The 21,228-nt window shown below is 37.4% G+C and overlaps 1 protein-coding gene across 2 annotated transcripts in view; it reads right to left on the bottom strand.

The window, feature by feature from the left end:
• The window catches only part of LOC144978567 (glycerophosphocholine phosphodiesterase GPCPD1-like), a 38,797-nt gene extending 33,161 nt beyond the window's left edge, over nucleotides 1-5,636 (bottom strand). The window contains exons 1-4 of one of the 2 annotated variants that reach the window (XM_078924797.1): nucleotides 5,581-5,636; nucleotides 3,496-3,654; nucleotides 2,695-2,882; nucleotides 1,240-1,287 (exon numbers count right to left, since the gene is read on the bottom strand). In XM_078924797.1, coding sequence (XP_078780923.1) covers nucleotides 1,240-1,287; nucleotides 2,695-2,882; nucleotides 3,496-3,626 — 367 coding nt within the window. In that variant the 5' untranslated portion in view covers nucleotides 3,627-3,654; nucleotides 5,581-5,636. Of the gene's footprint in view, nucleotides 1-1,239; nucleotides 1,288-2,694; nucleotides 2,883-3,495; nucleotides 3,655-5,275 lie in introns of both variants that reach the window. The other variant, XM_078924798.1, reaches the window with a different exon arrangement.
• Nucleotides 5,637-21,228: the final 15,592 nt, after the last annotated feature.

Here is a 21,228-nt window from a genome sequence, read left to right as displayed (position 1 = left end):
AGATACCTAATTAAAAAAAAAAAGACAAAGTAGATCCCAGCATCTGTCTAACCTTGTCTTGAGCCTAGCACTTCCTAAATATTCACACAGACAATGGCATTAGTTGCCCAAATGGGCAGATGCATATACTTCCTGATACGTAAACAGTCAATCAAATATGATTTCCAGTGGAAAAAATAGAAACTCTCACAGAGAAGTCTCTTGACAGGGCATGCGCAAATCGGTCACCTCACATCAGCAAATGTTATGAGTCTGAGAGCAAGGGAAAACATATAAAGAAATAGAAAACCCATCAACCATATGAGAGGAAGGAAACTGATTCTACATTCAGCTTATAGCTTCTCATCCCCACCCCAATGATATTTTTATTGCCAGCTTCAGTAAATCTCAAAAAACAAGAGGAGGGACACTTGTCTGCATATTCAATTGACCTCTAACCTCTCTTCTTACAATGTGTAATCCCTTAAGAGGTCTGAGTTGAGATTGCAATAAATTTGGAGAAACAATGAAATTTCAAAAAACATTTGATATGTATTTATGTATCTCAATCCATTTTTTATAACTTAAAAAATAAGAATCAAAAAATTATTGGGGTAGGCTGTGTCTAAACACTTCTCTTACTCAATTTTCTTCATATCTTAAGTAAATTTTTCACTTTCTCCCCCCCAATTCTTTTTCAATATTAATTCTTCATGAATTTCATCACATAAATTTCATAAAAGACAAAAAACTCTGACATTGCCTCTAACTTATTCCTCCAACATTTCTCATCCTGTTTGCTCTAATATCTATTTTTAAAAAACAAAAGACGATGCTTTTTTGGATGTGATGACAGGGATTAAAAAAAAAAACAACAAAAAAAAACAACAAACCTGTTGTCCCCTGAAATCCATATTTTAAACAAAATTTGTCTCCTTGGACCCTGTCCATGATAAAAGCAGCCCATATTTTAAAAAATAGCCTCTGTATTAAAAAAAAAAATTGTTACCTATGTTAGAGCTAAATTTCTAGGCAATGAAATTTGAGAACAATATACCAAAATATACTGATATTTAGCATTTTTAAAATCAAAAATTGACCTCTTAAAAATCTTTTTTACTTATATTTTCTTCAACACAGTGCTTTTTCCCCCCCTTATCCTTCAGTCCAAAAACCATCGTTTGTGTTGTTTTTCAGAAAACTGAGTGTTTTTCTTCTTTAGGTGCATCCGGTACCCCTTGGGAATACTCTTACTCTTACCAATTTCACCAAAATTTGCACACGGGAGAGCCAGGGACTGTTCATGACCTATATAAAAGAAAGGGGAAAAAATCTGAATATATACACACAAGTGCATTAATTTTGAACAAAAGATAATCACACAACTTACTCTTGGTTACTGACTAATACTAAACATACTATAATAAACTTATAAACCACAATCAAATCTTGGGAAAATGTTACCAGGCTGAGCACTTATAATTTGGTCAAATAGCATCTAGTTGGCAATTGTTATTGCTACCATGTAAAACATCGTTGGGGCACTGATCGTTACTCCGTGTTAAAATAATATCATTATACATTAGGCTTAGCATTTCTCCCGTCAATGCTTATATCTAAACATTTTTTCTTTAAAAAAAAAAATTAAATTAAAAAACATTTGAGCATAATTAATTCAGACAGCATGAATTATAAAACTTCTTAAAGATAAGTGAATCACGTTCACAACCACAGTACCTGGTCCTTTTAATTATTTAGTTGATTGCGTCACTTTGAAAAGTCAGAACTATATATAAAACTACAATTGTTAGCAACTTGTGACCAGATAAAATGCATATTAAAGTTAGCACTCATTTTAAAAGCAAAAATGCAACTTATTTGAGAAAATGACATATAGAGGAGCAAGTATAGAAATAAACATTTAGAATATCAGAAAAATTGGAATTTTGATAGAATGCCAAATGAAACAAACATAAAAATGCCTGATCTCAAAATGAAATTTCAACTCCAGGTATGTATTATTTTTTACAATAAAATTGTATTCATTATGGTATTTAATACCTGATCTCCTCTGGAATTATTTTAAAAAAAGAAAACACCCCAAAAAAACTTGAGATTTTATATAGCGCAATATCCACTAAACATGCTCAAAGCGCTTTACAAAGGGTCCCTGACCAACAGCAATACGTAACATAGAACGAGACATGACGCCTGTTAGGCAATATTAGAAAAAACAAAAATTGAGCTTTTATATAGTGCAATATCCAATAAACATGCCCAAAGCGCTTTACAAGGGGTCCCTGGCCAATAGCAACATTTAACATGTAGGACGGTACATGACGTTTGTTAGCCAATATTACAATTTTGTCGGACAGGGACAACGCTATTAACGGCCAGGTATTCATTTTACACCTGAGTACGGTGAGAGAATGAGAGTAAAGAGTCTTCTCCAAGGACTCACCTATGCGTAGAGCGAGGCTTGAACCCAGGACCTTCCAATCCGAAAGCGAGTGTCAAACCACTAGACCACATGGCCGCACACTTACATTTTTTTCTGTCAGAGACAACTCATTTTAGACCGTGAGAGAATGTGAGTAAAGAGCCTCTTCCAAGGACTCAACTATGCACCAAGTGAGGCTTGAACCCAGGACTTTCCAATCCGAAAACAAGTGTCATACCACAAGATCACATAGCCGTATCAAATTATGACATTACCATTAAGAGTTGTTTCAAAGTAACGGGGCTCAGAGTGTGTCTCCCATCTGACAACATCAAAACTGGTACTGGTATTACATTCAGCACCATTGTAAGCTGACAAGCTTTTTGCCTGTCTTCTGGCCACAAAGTAACGATAACTGTAAGCATTGCCGGAGTCAAGGGTCACACAACAAGTCCATTTGTCACTAGAAATAAATATAATGTTGAGAAAAAGAAAACATTCTACTTAAAATCATCCTTGACATTGAAACGTAAACAAGTTGCCTGTTCAGGATCCTTTTTTATTTTGTACTGATAAAAAATCCACTCATGCCATTGTAAGTCCTCTTTCATGTGGAAGTAGGGCTGATGTATGTGGATTGACTTAGGAAAGGACATAATGCCAGGGCCATTGTTTAGCCCACTACTTGACATTGTTACAAGACTATAACTGTGAGACATAGACATAGGGTATTGTCTATAAATCTTAACAAGTAGAAACATGCACAACAACAGGGTCGAAAGGAAGAAAAAAATAATTTTAACCCATAAGTTAATCACTATTACTTTCATGATATATCTTCCATCCCCTGCTCTCAACTCAACAACATGAAAAAAAAAAGGTATACTCTCTTTTGATTCTCTTTGGTGAATAGACAAACGAAGGAAAAAAAGCACAGGTTTAAAAAATCCTTTAAATTCTTTTTTCCTTCTTGGTGGACAAACTGCTCAATCATGTTAGTTATGATGTGATAAAATTTTATCTAGGCTTACGAGTAACAAAATTCATCCTAAAATGTCTTAAAATGAAACACTCACTGTTCACTTTCATGCAACTGGACAGCATTTAATGGATTCCAAGATCCTAACTGTGGACTACTTCCAACCAAACAGACAGTCTCATGTAATGCTGTTGAGGTATTCACTGTAAACGTCACAGAAATTGACATCTTTAGTGTTTACTGTACTTCTTGATTCCTGTCAATGGTGATAGGTTTGATAACTAACATTCATTGGATGGTATTACTTATAATTATTAGGAGTGTCTCTGACACCAGTGTATAACACACACAAAATCATTTATAGTTTGGCATAATTGTCTACAAGAAAATTTCAAAATCAACACAAAATTCACCAGTAATAAATGGTAAAATTTCAGTAATACTAAACTGAAACATAAAAAATGTGACATACAAACTTTTATAAAAGTAAAACTTTATTGTTGACAGCGACATAATAATAATAATAATAATAATAATAATAATAATAATAATAATAATAATAATAAGAAGAAGAAGAAGAAGAAGAAGAAGAAGAAGAAGAAGAAGAAGAATGTTTAAGGAGTCTTATACTTAGTGATTTAGTCTTACGCCCTGAATAAAGGTATCTAGTAGAGCAAAGGGTCAAATTTGCACCACTTAAAGTTCAAGTCGCGCCAATTAATAGCTCCAGTTGTAGATAGTAATAAAAATGATAAAACTTCAATTAATCACAATGACAGTGGTTTTCCTCAGTCCTGGTCTGAATGGATTGGTGTGGTTTATCTCAATCTTATGAAAAAATGGCCTGTTACTATTAGTCTACTCTTACAAAATAGCACAATGAGAGTAATCTGTAATCTGACGCAGACATATTATGCGCTGAGTAAATTGATCCATCCGTTACTGTTTTGAGACAAATCACAATGTTAAGGTATGGTCAGGGGGCCGACACTATCACTCCACTAACTCTAACAGACCTGCCCACTTTCCTATAATACGACCATTCTTTTGGTTTTCCACTGCCATTTTCTTTTGTGATGTATTGAAAGCAGTCCTGGTTTTTTTTTCTCTGTTAGGGTTAGCTCAAGGTCGGAGGATTGTTTTTCTATTAGAGTTAGTCATAAGTCTTAGTAAAGGTGCTAGGGTGTTTGTTTTTCCTATTACTCTATTGGTGTTAGTAAAAGGTCCAGGTTTAATTTTTTCTTAGGGTTAGTTGAGGGAATATTTGGGTTGTTTCCCTTAGCACGAGGAGCTTTCGGAAGGCCCCCCGTCGTTTCTGACAAGCCTTCTAAGGCTAAGGCAGAAGACTTAATCAACTTAATCATTCGGCCATGATATCCACATGAATGTCGATGCATACTGTGTACATATAGTAACCTACTATCCATCGACTGATTTATTGTTGGTTAATTTTATACTTTTATTGATAATTTAATAACTTTGACTTTACTTATTTATATGTGCATTAAAAAACGTTCCATATTCTGGAATGGGGTAAATGAAAAATGTTTAGTTTAAAAGCGCGAATTTCGCAAAAAAGTTATTTGCAGACAATCAATTTTCTTTATTTTGAACTTTATTGGCAGACATGTCTGAGAAAAATGACAGCGTTAAACGAAGTTTTGTTGCCAGAAGTATCTAGACGTCGGGAGACATTCCGAAAGCTCCTACATCCTCAGTATTCTTTCAATGTGTATTTTCACCGTTGATCTTTTGTATTATAACTGTAAGGCGTTTGTTTATTCAATTTGTCATCATATAAGACTATATATATATAGATCTAGGAGATTAAAGCATTAATATTTAAACATAAATTGATCATTTTTAAGGGTAGTTACCCAGTAGTTATAATGTCAATGTCAACTATGTTATTATCCCAATTCCAACGCTAGGCAGGTCTCTAGTCCTCTAGACTAGAAATAAACTGCAAAAAGTAAACAGTGTCAATTTCATCAAGTATCTATCTATCTTGATAGAGATAGCTTATAATTATAACGATACTGATTTACTGAAGTCGACAAAATTAAGTATCTAGGTATTACAGGCATGGAGGTCGACTCCTATGCTTATAAATTACTGTTTTGTTAATCACATAATCATATATTATGCTATCACTTTATCTGAACTTAGACTTTCGCCTTACCTCTGTCCCTTTCTGTTGTCCTTATCAGCATTGCCAGGTGCCTTTGCCAAAATTCCGCCAACCTTATGCCAGAAATCCGCCAAAATCCGCCAACTTTATCTTTCTTCACCTGCGACCATGGCCTACTGCGACATTTGCCCAAAACCCGCCAAAAAATCCGCCATTTGATTTAAAACAACATAAATGAATCGTCTCAGAATAAAAATCGCGTTACTAAACGCTACTCGTCTATTATATATATATATTTTTTTTTTGTTTGTTTGTTTGTTTTTTTTTGTTTGTTTTTTTAATAAATGATATATTTTACTTTATTAGAAAGGGAAAATTATATAATTATGCTGACGATAATACCCTGTCATATGCTCATTCAAATTTCGATATATGCTTTTAAAAACTATTGAAAATGAAAGCGAAATTCTTATCAAGTGGTTCGAAATAAATTGTATGCAAGCAATCATCATCATCATGTCGTTCCATATCTGAAGCAGACGTCGGAGGTCATCTTCCGCCAAGCTGATCTATCTCTTGCCAATTCTATTAAAGCAGCGCCACCTTTCTCAGCTTCATCTGTCCAAGTTCTTATCCCTTTCAAATAAGTTATTCTTTGTCTTCCTCTTATTCTTTTTCCATTCATCTTTCCAGTCAAGGCGAGTACTTCCAAACCAGGGTGGCGGATAATGTGTCCTAAAAATTCCATTTGGCGTTTGATGATTTTTGTTATCAGTGATCTTTTTCTGTTTGCCATTTCTAACATTTCTTCATTTCTTTTCCTTTCCACCCATGACACCCTCATCATTCTTCTGTAAAACCACATTTCCGCCGCCTCCAGTCTTTTAACCATGGTCTTGTTTATGGTCCAGCTCTCACAACCATATAGCAGCACAGACAGTACATAGCAATCCAGGACCTTGATTTTTGTTTTCATACTAATGTTCCTGTTTTTCATAATTGTATGCAGCTGGTTGAATGCATTCTTCGCCATACCTATTCTTTTCTTTATTTCACAATCTGATTTTCCATTGTATGTTACATTGAAGCCTAAATATTTGAAACATTCAACTTGTTGTATTGTTTGTCCTCTGCTTGTTATTACACAGGCTGGCGGGTTATTATTTTTAGATACCGTCATACATTCTGTTTTAGATATATTCAGTTCCAGTCCCATATTTTCACTACTCCTGACTAATGACTACAACATCCAGTAATTCTTGTAGTTCATGTTCAGATTCTGCCAGTAGAACAGTATCATCTGCATACCTCAGATTTGTTACATTCTTTCCTCCAATACACACCCCCTTCTTATGTTCGATATCTCTTAATATCATTTCGCTATAGAGGTTGAATAAATCTGGAGACAAAACACACCCCTGCCTAACCCCTCTTCTAATAGGTGTAAAACTGCTTAGCTCGTTGTCAACACGCACTGCTGCTTCTTGTTCTCAGTACAAATTCCGTAATATTCTTAAATCTTTACCATCAATGTCCAAGGATGATAGAATTTTGAATAGTTTTTCGTGTTGTACTTTATCAAAGGCTTTTGAATAGTCGATGAAACACATATACAGATCTTTATTTACTTCAATACATCTTTCCATCAGCATTGATAATGTGAATATTCCATTTCTGGTACCCTTGTCCTCAACAAAACCAAATTGCATCTCCCCAATTTCAGGTCGTAGTTTATTTCTTATTCTTAGTAAAATTATCTTCAAAAGAATTTTTGTGAGGTGGCTCATTAGGCTGATAGTTCTGTGTTGTTCACAATCAACTGCCCCTGGCTTTTTTGGTAATGCTATAAAAATGGATCGTTTCATATCAGTTGGCATTTTTCCTGTGTCATACACTTGATTTAGAAGGTTTGTGATGAATTCAATCCCCATTCACCCAGGCCAGTCAAGGCTTCAATTGTTATGGCATCAGGTCCTGCAGCTTTACCATTTTTCATGCTTTTCATGACGTTCCTAACTTCATCTTTCATTATAGAAGGCCCTTCCAGTTCTTTTATCATAGGCATTTTTCCTCGATTATCAAGAAAAAGTTCTTCAATATATTCTGACCATCTGTTTAGAATGCAGTCTTTGTCCATGATGGTGTTTCCACGCTTGTCTTTGATACATCCACTTTTAGCACCTGATTTAGTTTTGTTTGTCACTTCTTTGATTTTCTGATGGAAGAATTTGCCATTTTTCTCTTTGCAGGACATTATATAGTGACATTGTTCATTTATCCAGTCTTCTTTAGCTTCGTTGCATTTTCTTTTTATCTGCCTGTTCAGAGTCTTGTATTTTTCTTCCTGATTTTTGGCCTTTCTTCTCTCATTCATTAGTTCTAATATCTCTGGAGTAATCCATTTCTTCTTCTGCAACTTAAGTGTGGTTGGAACATTTTCTTCTAATGATGCAGCAACACTGTCTTTAAACTGCTCATATTTCTCTTCTATATCTGTTAGTTCTCCAAGCACTTCAAACTTGTTTCTTACTGATAGTTCAAATTTTTCTTGTATCTTCTGTTCTTCCCGGAGAATGTCTAGTTGGTATTTAGGTTTAGCCTTTGCTCTTTTGCAGATTTTCAATTTAACTCGTATGGGGCATAGCACGGGTATATGATCGCTGTTACAGTCAGCCCCGGCATAGATTTGGCATACAAAACTGAGTTTCGGAAACGTTCGCTGATGAGTATGTAATCTATTTGATTTCTCACTCCATCTCCAGGACTTTTCCATGTCCACTTCCTTCTATTGTGGTTTGTTGACCAAGTATTTGTGATTGTCAGATCATGTTGACGGCACCATTGAATAAGACGGTCACCTCTGTCATTTTTGTCTCCCAGACCATGTGGGCCCACAATATCTTCTATTCTTTCTCGGCCCACCTTGGCATTAAAATCGCCCATGATGAGTTTTATGTCTGAAGACTTAAACTGATGCATTGCTTTATCTATTTGTTCATAGAAATTTTCCACTTCTTCATCATCGTGACTGGTGGTTGGGGCGTATATTTGTAAAATATCAAAATCAAAAGGTTTTGCTTGTAGTTTGATTGCCATTACTCTGTCTGATATGGGCCAGAATCCTTTGACTGCTCGCGCCGTTTTATTATCTAGTATAATTCCAACTCCCCTTTGGTGTTCTCCTCCTCCTGAGTATATAATTTTACAGTCATCATAATTAAGTTCTCCTGCTCCTTTCCATCTAACTTCTGATAGTCCTAAAACATTGATATTCAATCTCTTCATTTCCATAACTACATTTGCTAATTTTCCTTCCTGATACAGACTTCTTACCTTCCATGTTGCTGTTCGTAATGTTTGGTGGTGCACAGTAGCTGGATGACGGTCGAGAGTCACCTGTTCACCTGCATGACTATCTCTCCCGGACGAGGCTGTAATCGAGTTGCTCGAAAAACATCTATTGACGTCGTTGACTAGATTCTCTTGGACGGACATCATGACGAGCTTGGGATGATACGTCAGTGGTTTCCCGTTGCCTTCTGACGGATTTTTGTCTGGTTTACTCCATAGCCTTTTGACCTCCTGGTCATAACCCACAAGGCAGTGGGAGCATTTGGCAGGTTTTAAGGCGCCTCCCATTCGCCTTGATAGTCCCTTCATAGAGTATATGAGGCATTTTGTATGTGTAGCTGTTCTGCCAGACTACCCAACCTCACTCTCCACGACTATCGCCAGTTGGTCCGCGGTTTTACAGCTAACCTATAGATCAAGATCTGTAGGCCGTTCCACGATCCGCCACCTGTGGACGCGCTGGGTTGGGGATGGTCGCCCCAGCTGTATGCAAGCAAACCAGGTCAAATTCCAGGCAATTGCAGTAGGTACAAAAACACACACAAACAAACCCACGTTCAATATTGGAACTGCTAGTAATACATGTGAAGAAGTTGTAAAATTACTAGGGATCGACATAGACTACCAACTAAAATTTGATTTACACATTAAAACCATCTGCCGTAAAGCTTCTCGGCAATTAAATGTCTTAAAAAGGCTTGGAAAATACCTTTCAAAATTGAACAAGTTCACAAAATTTCACTCTTTTGCATTGTCAAATTTCTATTTCTGGCCACTAGCTTGGCATTTCTGTTCTAAAACTAATTGTGAGAAACTTGAAAAGATACAAGAAATAGCACTGTGTTTTATTTATGAAGATGAAAAAAAAATCCTACGACCAATTACTTCAAAGGCCAAAGTCCCCTCCCTACAAATAAGACGAATGAGAACAATTGCTTTGGAAACGTTAAAAATTTTATGCAAATTGCTCCTCCTTGTCTATCTGATATGGTCATTTTGAAAAATAACAGATACAATTTTAGATATTCAAACCTCCTTGATATTCCAAGGGTCAAAACAACGTCTTATGGCAAAAGATCTTTTAGATATTCTGCTGCTGTGCTTTGGAATGGACTTTCCGGGCACATCAGGAAAATTTCAAATTTTAATGTTTTCAAAAATCATATTCTCTCATGGAATGGCCAGCCATGCAAATGTAATATTTGTAATTAATCTAACCGGACACACACACACACACACACACACACACACACACACATATATATATATATATACATATATATATATATATATATATATATATATATATATATATATATATATATATTTATATATATAATATTATGTTACTTTTCTTTGTGTGTCATCATTGGAATCTTGATGAGGGAATGTTTTTAAGGGAAAATGTATTACTATGTATTTTTATGCACTATGTGTTAAAACATATGTCTGTCAAAGGCTTCTATTAGCCTGACTACATTATCTACGAAACATTTTTAAATGCCGACAATAAATGCATATTTGAATTGAATTGAATTGAATTAACAACTGTATACACAGCTATTTCTATTTAAAGGCATGGCGATTCGGGGTTGATATCAACCAAATTCACAAAATGCGTTCGATCCATCTCAGCCTCAAGATTCTCTAAAAGTCAATTTAGGGGGGAAAAGAAGAAATAATTAGACTTGATTGGTATACTTTTACTTTTTTTAAAGGGTTACAAATCATCAAAAATCCGCTATCCGCCAGGCTATTATTTCCCCGTCACGCGATAACAATCCGCCATTTTAGCTGTCTTTACACATTGTTGGAGCGTGTTCTATTAAACCGATGGGGGCAGGTCCCAGAGCAGGTGGGCGTCAGGGAAGGGAGGTGCCCCACGGAGCAGGGCATTGCTCTTACAGAGCATATTGAGCATGGGTTCGAGAGAAAACAGCAAACAGGTGCTGTCTTTATAGACCTTTCAGCGGCGTACGATACGGTATGTGGGAAGGGTTGATGCTCAAACTAGCAAAAATCATAAGGTGCAAAAAGACCTTGAAGTTGTTCTCTTCGATATTAGGGGAAAGGCAATTCCACCTCGCGATGGGAGACGCCACGAGCAAAGTAAGGAAAGTGAAGAATGGGGTCCCTCAGGGGTCGATACTTGCGCCAATGTTGTTTAACGTTTACATTAGCGATATGCAGAACACTTCCTCCCTGAGGGTGGGATACGCGGACGACTAGGAACTCGTTACTCAGAGTAAAGTATGGACCCGTCTCGAGAGCGTACTCAGCGAGGACGTCACCAGACTCAAATCCTACTTCGACAAGTGGTACCTAAAGATGAACACTTCAAAAACCGTGGCCACTGCATTCCACCTATGCAGTGCTTGGCACACCCGCAAACTGAATGTCCTAGTCGGGGACCAGCCACTCCCATATGAGCCGCATCCAAAATATTTAGGGGTGACGTTGGATCGCAGCCTTTCCTATCGGGTGCATCTCGAAGGGGTTGCCCGGAAGATAGAGAAGCGGAACAGTCTTCTGAGGAAGCTGGCGGGATAGACTTGGGGCGCTAGCCAAGCGCTCCTGAGAATGTCCGCCCTGGCATTATGTTATTCCACCGCGGAGTATTGCGCTCCAGTGTGGGGTAGAAGCAGAAACGTTGAGAAGGTGGATGTAAAACTTCGCAAGTCGATGCACATAGTGTCAGGAACGCTAGCAACAACTCCTAGAGAATGGGGACCGATAATGGCAGCGATCCAGACCACCCCCCCCCCCCCGATGTCCGGAGGGAGACGATTACGGGAAACTGGCTGAGTAAGATCAAAGAGAAAGGGAATGGGGATACCCCTCTGAAGCGCACAATGGACGGCGCCCCCGTTTCGAGCCGAAATAAGTCCCGGCAACCCTTGTACGCAGAATCCCTGACTACGGACAGAGCTGCACATACGAGATGGAAGTCGGTTTGGACGAATTCAATCCCTCGTGGGGGCGGGGACGTAACCTCCTCTAAGCTTGGTGAGAAGTTGCCAGGCTTTGATACCAGTAAGAGGAGACACTGGGTGACTGCGAATCGGCTTCGGTCGAGGAGCTGCCTCACGGCCAGTGAGCTTCATCGGTGGGGTCTTTCTTCCTGTCCAACATGTACCCGCTATGGGCAAGAACCTGAGACGGCAGAGCATCTAGTCGAACGGTGTGTTGTGACGATGCTACCCGGCGGGTTTGCGACGGTGCACGAATGCGGACCGGACTTTGCTGATTGGGTCGATCGTCATAACATAGTAGTGTGAAAACCATAAGAGGCTGCTTCCATTTTAGCGGAAAATTTGCCAACCGGGCAAACACTGGTTCTGATTGAAATGAATGTGGAGCATTGACCTAGTTGTAAATGAAAGTTAGTAAGAGTATTGACCTAGTTGCCTAGGTTTATTTTACCATGCCAGATATATTTATTTGATGTACCGTACCAAACAATTTATGTAATTAATTTCATTCAAATTATGTAGGGTTGCGTTTTACCTGGCAGTTTTACCGCTTAAAAGCTGTTACAGCTCTTTTAATGAACAATCATAAAGATCAGATCTAAGTATTTATTTATTCTTATATTTATTTGCTATTCTAGAGAATGTACCCGGGTTTTAATGCAGCATGATCCAATGAAGAAATATTGAATTGATTTTGATCTTGCGCTTAACTTAACCTAATGATATTAAACCTAACAAAGAAGACGAAAATAATGTCAAATTGATTTATGAGACCAATCTTAGAATTTGTCGCTTTTAACTGGTAATTTGAATAAAACATGCTCAATCCATGTTATCTAAGGGGAAATACCCATTAAAAGACCCGCCTGTTCCAATTAAACAATGTTGCGTCCCCTGACGAAACACGCCACTCCTTACATAGTTATTGTTGTGAATGAAATGTCTTCATTTCTAATATATGAATTGTAAATCTAAATCAGTCGAAAACCAGGCACCAAAGCAAGGGTTGAATTATGTGATCACCACTGTAAATCTTGTTCAAGTTCAAGTTCAACGTCTTTATCTGCAAAAGGCGGATTGCCAATCACTATAGACTTTATACAATTATGTGGTGACTTTCTCCATTATTGTGTTATTGAGTTGAAAGATAAATTTGTTGTTGTTGGTAGTATCTAGAATTTCTGGTGGGAAAGTGTTTCATTCCTTGAAAGTTCTTGGGAAGAAACTGTTTTTATATTTGTTGGTTCTGTGTGTTGTGTTTGTGAACTTTCTGCTATGATAATTTTTTGTGGGGTGTACAGTGTTGTTTTGTAAATAATGTGGTAGAGTTACTGCTGTTTTGTTGGAATGTACTGTTCTGTGTAGAAGTTGGAGGCGTTTTTCTTTCTGCCTACTTTCCAGCATTTTCCACATCAACAGTTTTTGTGTGTTATGTCGGAGTGAAACGGATGAAAAAAAGTGACTAATGATCAGAAATATTAAATTTTTGGTTTTTGCACTTAATGGAACTTTTATCTACTCAATAAATCAATAAATTATAAACCAAAGTTTCATACAAATTTCTTCAATTGAAATAGCGTGTAACTTGTCAAACAAAGCAGGAAAGTATAAAATACAAGAAAGAAAAGAAAGCCTGCTTCGACTGTCACTTTGATATTAAAAAAAAATTACATATTCAATTTTCAATACCAGTGTTATTATGAATAGCATTTATATTACCCCGTGCAACAGAGCTTCTGAGCGCTTTACATTCACAGTTCTACGAGGTTACAAAGACATGTAAAAACAATACAACGGAGAAACATACTTACAATTTTCAAATGTGGGTGTGATAACGAAAAAAGGTAATATTTCAGTCGTGATTTGAATGTTGTAAATGAATAAGAGCAACTCACATATGATGGGAGAGAGATCTAAAAGTGGGGACCAGAACATTGAAAGGATTGCTCACCTATCTTTCTAAATGTTTTAGGTCGTTATTTTATCTCAGGTTTTTGTTTGGGGCATACACGGTCAAAAGGTCTTTGATATACGAAGGACTATTTGTGGTAAGTGATTTATAGACAACAGTACAGATTATTCCGAAATAATAAACACACAACTTAAGAAAGAGCATGACAAATATGTCACTGACATGCACAAAGCTGACTCCGATTCTACTATAAATGGAAACGGTGGCATCACAAATCGCTTCTGAAATACATCAAATTTAAACGCATGGATATACCAAGCATAGCAGTTTTACAAAAACCGGATGGAACGGAAACATCTGACACCACCGAGAAAGCAAACATCCTTAACACAGTACAGCAGTACATTCACAAAAGAAAACACGACGTTGCCTACTAAAAATGGAAACAGCATTCCTCCAATGTCAAGAATAACCATTACCCAAACCGGCACAACCACACCGCTCCAGGGTCTAAATCCTTCCAAAGCAAGTGGCCCAGATCTGATACCAACCAGGATCCTCAAAGAATGCGCAAAAGAAATAGCTCCCTATCTATGCATTATTTTCCAATAGTCACTCGACACGGGCCGTGTGCCCAAAGACTGGAAACATGCATTAGTCACTGCCTTATACAAAAAAAGGGAAACGAGTTATTGCCTCGAACTGCAGACCAGTGTCGCTGACGTCTGTCACATGTAAATGACTCGAGCACATTGTGTTTCATTCAATAATAGAGCTCTATGAAAAACATAATGTGCTAGTCGATTATCAACAGGGTTTCAGGAAACATAGATCTTGTGAATGCCAGCTCGTAAACACCATAGAAGAAATAGGAAAGGCATTAGACAGCAGAAAACAAATAGATCTACTTGTTTTAGACTTTTCGAAGGCATCTGATAGTGCACCACATAGACGACGCCTCAGAGAACTGAAACACCATGGAATTAAAAACATCGAACCAAAGTCCCCCGAAAAGACAATTGATGAAGTTATTAAAACACGTGCACACATTACCCTACTTGAGAATCCAACTAAACAAATCACTGAAATGGGACCAACATATTGATAATATTGTGGCAAAAACAAATCGCACCCTTGGCTTTCTGAGGTGGAACCTATACCAGAGCCCCCCCCCCCCCCCCCCCCCCCCCCCCCCCCAACGGTGAAAGAACAGGCAGACAATGCTTTAGTCAGACCCGTATTGGAATACGCGTGCACAATGTGGGATCCTTATGAACAAGGTCACATCAAGAAAATCGAACAAGTCCAAAGGGCAGCTTCGAGGTTTGTCACCAACAATTACTTGCGCGAATCAGGATACGTTACTGAGGCCCTGAAACGGTTGCGGTGGAAAACACTGGAACGTAGGCGAAGAGAAAAACGCCTTCAACTTCTACACAGAACAGTATATTCCAACAAAACAGCAGTAACTCTACCACATTATTTACAAAACAACACCGTACATCCACAAGAAATTATCATAACAGTAAGTTCACAACCCCAACACACAGAACCAACAAATATAGAAACAGTTTCTTCCCAAGAACCATCAAGGAATGGAACACCCTTCCACCAGAAATCCTAGATATTACCAAAAACGACAACAAATTTGGTCAACTATTAATATTTATCTTTCAACTCAATAACACAATAATGGAGAAAGTCACCACATAAATGTATAAAATCTGCAGTGATGGGCAATCCGCCTTTTGCAGATATAGGCGTTGAACTTGAAACTTGAATGACGTTTTGAGACGATGGCTCACATGTGCCATTTGTTACAAGCCACCTATTAGGTGACGGCGTGGCTCTGTTGGTTGATTAGGCGCCATTTACCGCCTAGGTTAGGTGCCATGCACCTCCTCTTGGCGGCGTGGCTCTATTGGTTGATTAGGAGCTTTGCACCGCCTATGTTAGGTGTCATGCACCGCCTAGTGACTGCGTGGCTCTATTGGTTGATTAAGTGCCATGCACCGGCTCTCAGTCTCGTGTTCAGAATTAAAAACAGCATAATTTTTAATGATAAAAAAAAATAAAGATAAAAAAACCCCCCAGCAACTTAAGATACAGTCTTTTGTCAAAGTCCGACACATACTGCCCTTTGAATAACACGCATACATGTGGCGTCTAGTGTTGTGACCACAGACCAAAGAGCAGACAAGTCCATTCACTCTTTTTTGGTCGAGCCGGACCACGAGCTCCATTTTATTGATGCTGTGAGTTTAGGTAAAATAATCTTAACATCCACCAGCCGGATATAACGTACCAAAACACAAAACTATCGGTAACCTTAAACGGTTATAGTCTGATTTATGGAATTTAGTGATAACTATCATTAAAATGGCTATCTAAAAACAATAAAATAAGAGTTAAGTGGCGTCAATTTCGTTTCATCTATACTATAATCCTACTAGAGCTTATAGACTCTAAAAAAGAGTCTAACTTTGCCATCTCAATTAAGCGGAAAAAAAGCCTGCCTTGGTGCCCAGAGAATGTTGTTCCAGGCATAATTAACACATTTTGTTGTGGGCGACGTTCGCAAATAATGGTAACTCCAGCGGTCTTATTCAAAGATAGAACGATGATGACGTCACTCATGTCTTTGTTATTGTTTTTTACCATCCGTGTTTATGAGTAATTCTCACTAAATAGTATTAACCAGACTATAAACGTTCAAGGTTACACATAGTTTTGTGTGTTGGTATAGATAGTATAGGCTTGTCTAAGACGCTCACAACATTGCCATCCGGAAGTATAACGGACCAACACACAACGGGCCTACTAATTGCGTCCGGAGCCGTCCGGAGCCGTCCAGGGGTCATCTAAAGCATTCTCAAGCCATCCGGAGGCCCTCAGACCAGTACGAACCTTTCCAGAAGTCTTCCTTCTTCCGAAAGCTCCTCAAATTACGCCAGACGGGAATTAGCTTTGGTAAAGATGTTATAACGTGAACCTCACCTCACTTCAATTCTCCTGTGCAGTCAATACAAGGAATTTGCAATTCTCTTGGCCAATATTTGTGGCAATGCTGTTCAGATTAATAACTTTCTTTGACTTTCTTATAAGATGGAATGCAAATATTAACTGCTAGATTGGCTGCAATGATATAATGATGATTGGCTAAGACGATGACAATACCATCAGTATCACGGGGTCTGTTCAAGTCTGAATGATTGTGTTTGAGGGCATTGCAAAATGTGGACCAACACGGGGGTGTCTTCCTCATGGTTGCATTGTCCCACGAAAATCCCATTATAAAGATGCTTGCCAAATGTGATATACAGTCCTTTTTCCTTTTTGACTTTCCATCACAAGCATGCAAGATAAATCCTGACTGCAACAAATTGAAATACTTGCAGGCGACTACATAGTAAGAGGCTACATAGCCTATTAGCTACCTACATAAAACACAAACCTTAGTATTGTATCAGCAAATACCATGCCTACAATAAACCAATCAAATTGGAGGAGAATGGTGCTTGTCTCTCTGAAACGAATGTCATGGCATTGGCTCATAGTAATCTTCCACAAAAGTCTGATTGCCCTTATGGTTATCTATTATGAAATTGATAATGCCGACTTTTCAAATGAGATAGAAGGTGAATAGTGTGATTCCAATTCCAAAACCTGAGAATGACCACTCTGAATCTTCAAATACCTTCCATCTCCACCACCATCTGCTTATGCAATCAAATGGACGAGATGGTCAACAAGAGTCTGCTATCTAAGCTCTATTTGGAACACAGAGACTCTCTTTCAGAATTCAAGCACGGAAACTATGGAACTTCTGCCGATTAACTATTATGTTCAAAATTACAAACAAAATGTTGTGGTTCAGAGCAACTAGACATACAACGAAATTCACGCATTCTCAGAATTGAGTCGACTTCGGGTAACAATCAGATTCAAATTTAGATTCAGATGACGTTGTCGAAAATCAGTCCAAGTCGCCATGGCGCCTTAGGAATAACACAAAATGAACCGGTCGCTAAACACTTTGAACTCAATCTACTCACAGCACTGTGACTGTGATGGACATGTAACCGTCTTGCCCGAGGACTTCATATAGATCATATATAAAACAGGTAGTCCTCGTAGTCTGTGATATAGATGTCGCTGGTCTTACATAATATTGTGTAATATATCAGTATTAGGAAAGATAACTCATAATGGGTTATCTTATTTGAAGTTATAATGAGTTTTGCCCCTTGTAAATTAGATGAATTATGCCCTTGTCAATTGAATTTGAATAAAGCACTTCCGTTTGGTATCCCTCCAAAAAATATGATTCTCCTGGCTGAAGTCAATTACAAACTGAATCTATAACTTATTGAGACACCTCGTTCAAGCATGACTACAGCCTCCGATCCCATTTCTTTGGTCATTTGAGTAATTTGGAATTTTCACAATAACTTTATAAGAAATCATTGCACTTCCACTGGGCGCGATCTATATTCAGGATGTTGTGAGCATCTTGGGTAAACGCGCAGCATCAGTATGTCCTTTATGAGTTGTTTTCAGTTTACATTCAGCCGAAAAACAAATATTCATGTAGACGTCTATAGTATAATAAAGGGAGTAAAAATGACTCTTATAAAAGATACAAAACGACGTAAACGATAAGTTAGATTAAGTTAAAAAGATCAGCATTTTATGCGTTTTTAGCTTTTTTTTTTCCATAGAAAGAAACCATATGCATCCTTCCGAGTAAGGTATAATCCTTTCACTTAACCCAAGTCCCATATCATTTATCCTTATACAGATTTGACAGATGGATCACAAATATTCTTACAATATTACAACAACTGAAAAAAAGCCCACAATTGTGTCCGGACGCGTATCAAACAGTGCAGGTAGATTGGAACGAATCAGAGGTCTTCATCTGAATGTTATTTTAGGGATAATGATCTCCTGGAAATAGTAAATTGAATTATTATTAAAAAAATCCGTTTAGCTTACAATAGTGGAAATTCACACACTTTGGCAAAGTCAGAATTATACTATAACCTTCTTTGTAATTGGGCATTGGTGAAAACAGCCAAGTTAGATGTATGCACAAGGTCCTACCTATTATAATGGGAGAGGTAGCTTAATGGATGGCACTGAACTACTTCAATATTTTTCCATGAGCAAGAAATTTAAGCTCTATCGCTCACACTGCGGCTGACGTCCGAGTTATCTCGATCTTCTTTCTTTCTTTTTTTTTTTCGACATTGACCCAAAAGATTAATTTTCTTGTGGGATTAAATTTAATGGAAAAAAAGGAAATTTATTATTTACATTTTCAAGAATTACTCACTTAATCCCGAAATGATTGACTAACGTTAACACAATTCAATCCAATTCATACTATTGCAGCTACTGTCTGGGATAGTGTCTGGTTATTCCTCTGAATCACAATAATTATGTCCTCCTGTGGCAGAAATGTTTTTTAAATTTACAAGTAAATGTCGTGTATTTCAATAATGAAGTCTTAAAACTACAAATTCCTTCCATTTTTAAACATTTTATTTTAGAGACCGTCTTAACCCTTTCCTTACCAGGCATTTTCAGAATTTTCCCCAAAATTTTACACCCACCCAACAAACAGAAAAGCAACAAATGCATTTTATGCATACTATTGATCAGCAAAATGAACTCTACAACACAGTGTCACGTTTTCATAGCTATACTAGAACCTTTTTCATTAAATTGTTTGATTTACAAAAGAAATCTGAATGATAAAAGGGCTGGTTGGATCGTAACGAACGTGACGATTTTCCTATGGTTGGTAAGGAAAGGAAAAAATAAAAGTAAAGTTAAACTTTATTATAAGAATCTTCAATATCGCGTTGGAAATTTCGACCGAGTTCAAAATATCGCTGAACACCACCTCGGGAGCGCATATTATCATATCACATCACATCACATCATAAATGTGGGTTGAGTTTGTTTAATGACCTTTGAATACCCTGTCATGGTAAAGAAAAGTAAAATATCGCTGCAAATCTCAATCAGGCCATAAATAAAGATAATACCTAAATATGAGGCATTAGCAAAGTACAAATCATATACTAAAATAAATATGTTAGGTACCAATCTTGTGCACATCATTTATCATTGGGAACGAGTTGGAAATTTAAAAAATTGAATGCAAGAGTTCAATAATCTTATCATAATACCCTCCAATGACCTCAATTGTATCATTTCTGATCAAAATGTACTCTGTTTTCCAATGATGGGTTCTAGAATTTTAAGAGCTGACTGACATGAAGGATTATCATTGTGGTCAGGATCCCATATCGCGTCCAAATCTATTTTGAGTAAAGCCTGATGCATGTCAGAAAAAACAATCTTGAACAATTATTATTCTACAAGGACGCCTTGAGTATCTAAAAAAAGTATTACTATCAAGCTCTAGTAAAATTGGGATTTCCCCCAAACCAAAGGGGTATTCTCATAAATTAATATTGCCGTAATTTGCATGCACTTATTATATTTTTGAGTTGCTCTATCCGTCTCTGGAGGAAAAAAAAGTTGTATATTTAATTTGATAGAACGAAATTGACGTCACTTTTGTTTTGTTTTAGCCAGCCATTTTTATGAGTACTTATCACTAAATTTTATCAGCCAGACTATAGATGCTGTGCGCTTGGCTAAGAAACTCACAACATTGCGATCCGGAGATATAACAGACCAACATACAAAACGCACAGCATCAATATCGCCTAAAAGGAGTCATGTCTATGTTAGGTATAGCTGTTGGTCAGGGACCCTTTGTGCATGCTTTGAGCATTTTTGGTCGATATACGAAAAAAAAAACAAAAAAACAAAACAAAAAACCCCAACACCCCCCCCCCCCCAAATCTCGAAGTTAAAAAAGAAAAAAGCTCATTACGTAGTACATTGCAATATCATAATTTTCAAGAAATGAGAACAAATTATGTTTGGTTTGTCCCATATTTGAGCTTAGTACATCACAATACCTATTACAGTTTCAGTTATAAAACCCAACGCCAGTAAATCAAATTCTCATACAAATTCATACTGTGATAGAAGTGGAAGGTCAAAGAATAAAATTTCACTAAATAGCACAGACGATGGCATCTCACAGGTACATATAAAAGTCACATGACACATGACACAACGAGGCTGTGATAATTGAGTACAGCGTCACATCCGGTAACATTCAGTTCTGCAACGAATCACGTCAACCGCGAGGAGATCGGATTGCTCTGTCAGATCACATTTTCAAATCATATGTCAAAAATAGGTAATGTGGGTAATTTTCACGCAAAGAGAATGTTAGACTAATGACGTAATGATCCAAACACATAACTGCCTGATAGGCTAGTGTTTATAAATAATTTATAGGTCATTTATCTAGGTCTCTTGCTTGTCGGATCAATTGGCAAAACACTCGCAAAACAATTTCATCCTGAGTTG

This window comes from Berghia stephanieae, chromosome 8 (assembly GCF_034508935.2).
Source record: "Berghia stephanieae isolate SIO BIC M18660-M18661 chromosome 8, UCSD_Bste_1.3, whole genome shotgun sequence".
In the NCBI taxonomy this organism is placed as follows: Eukaryota; Metazoa; Mollusca; class Gastropoda; order Nudibranchia; family Aeolidiidae; genus Berghia; species Berghia stephanieae.
This window is presented reverse-complemented; position numbering and strand designations above follow the sequence as displayed.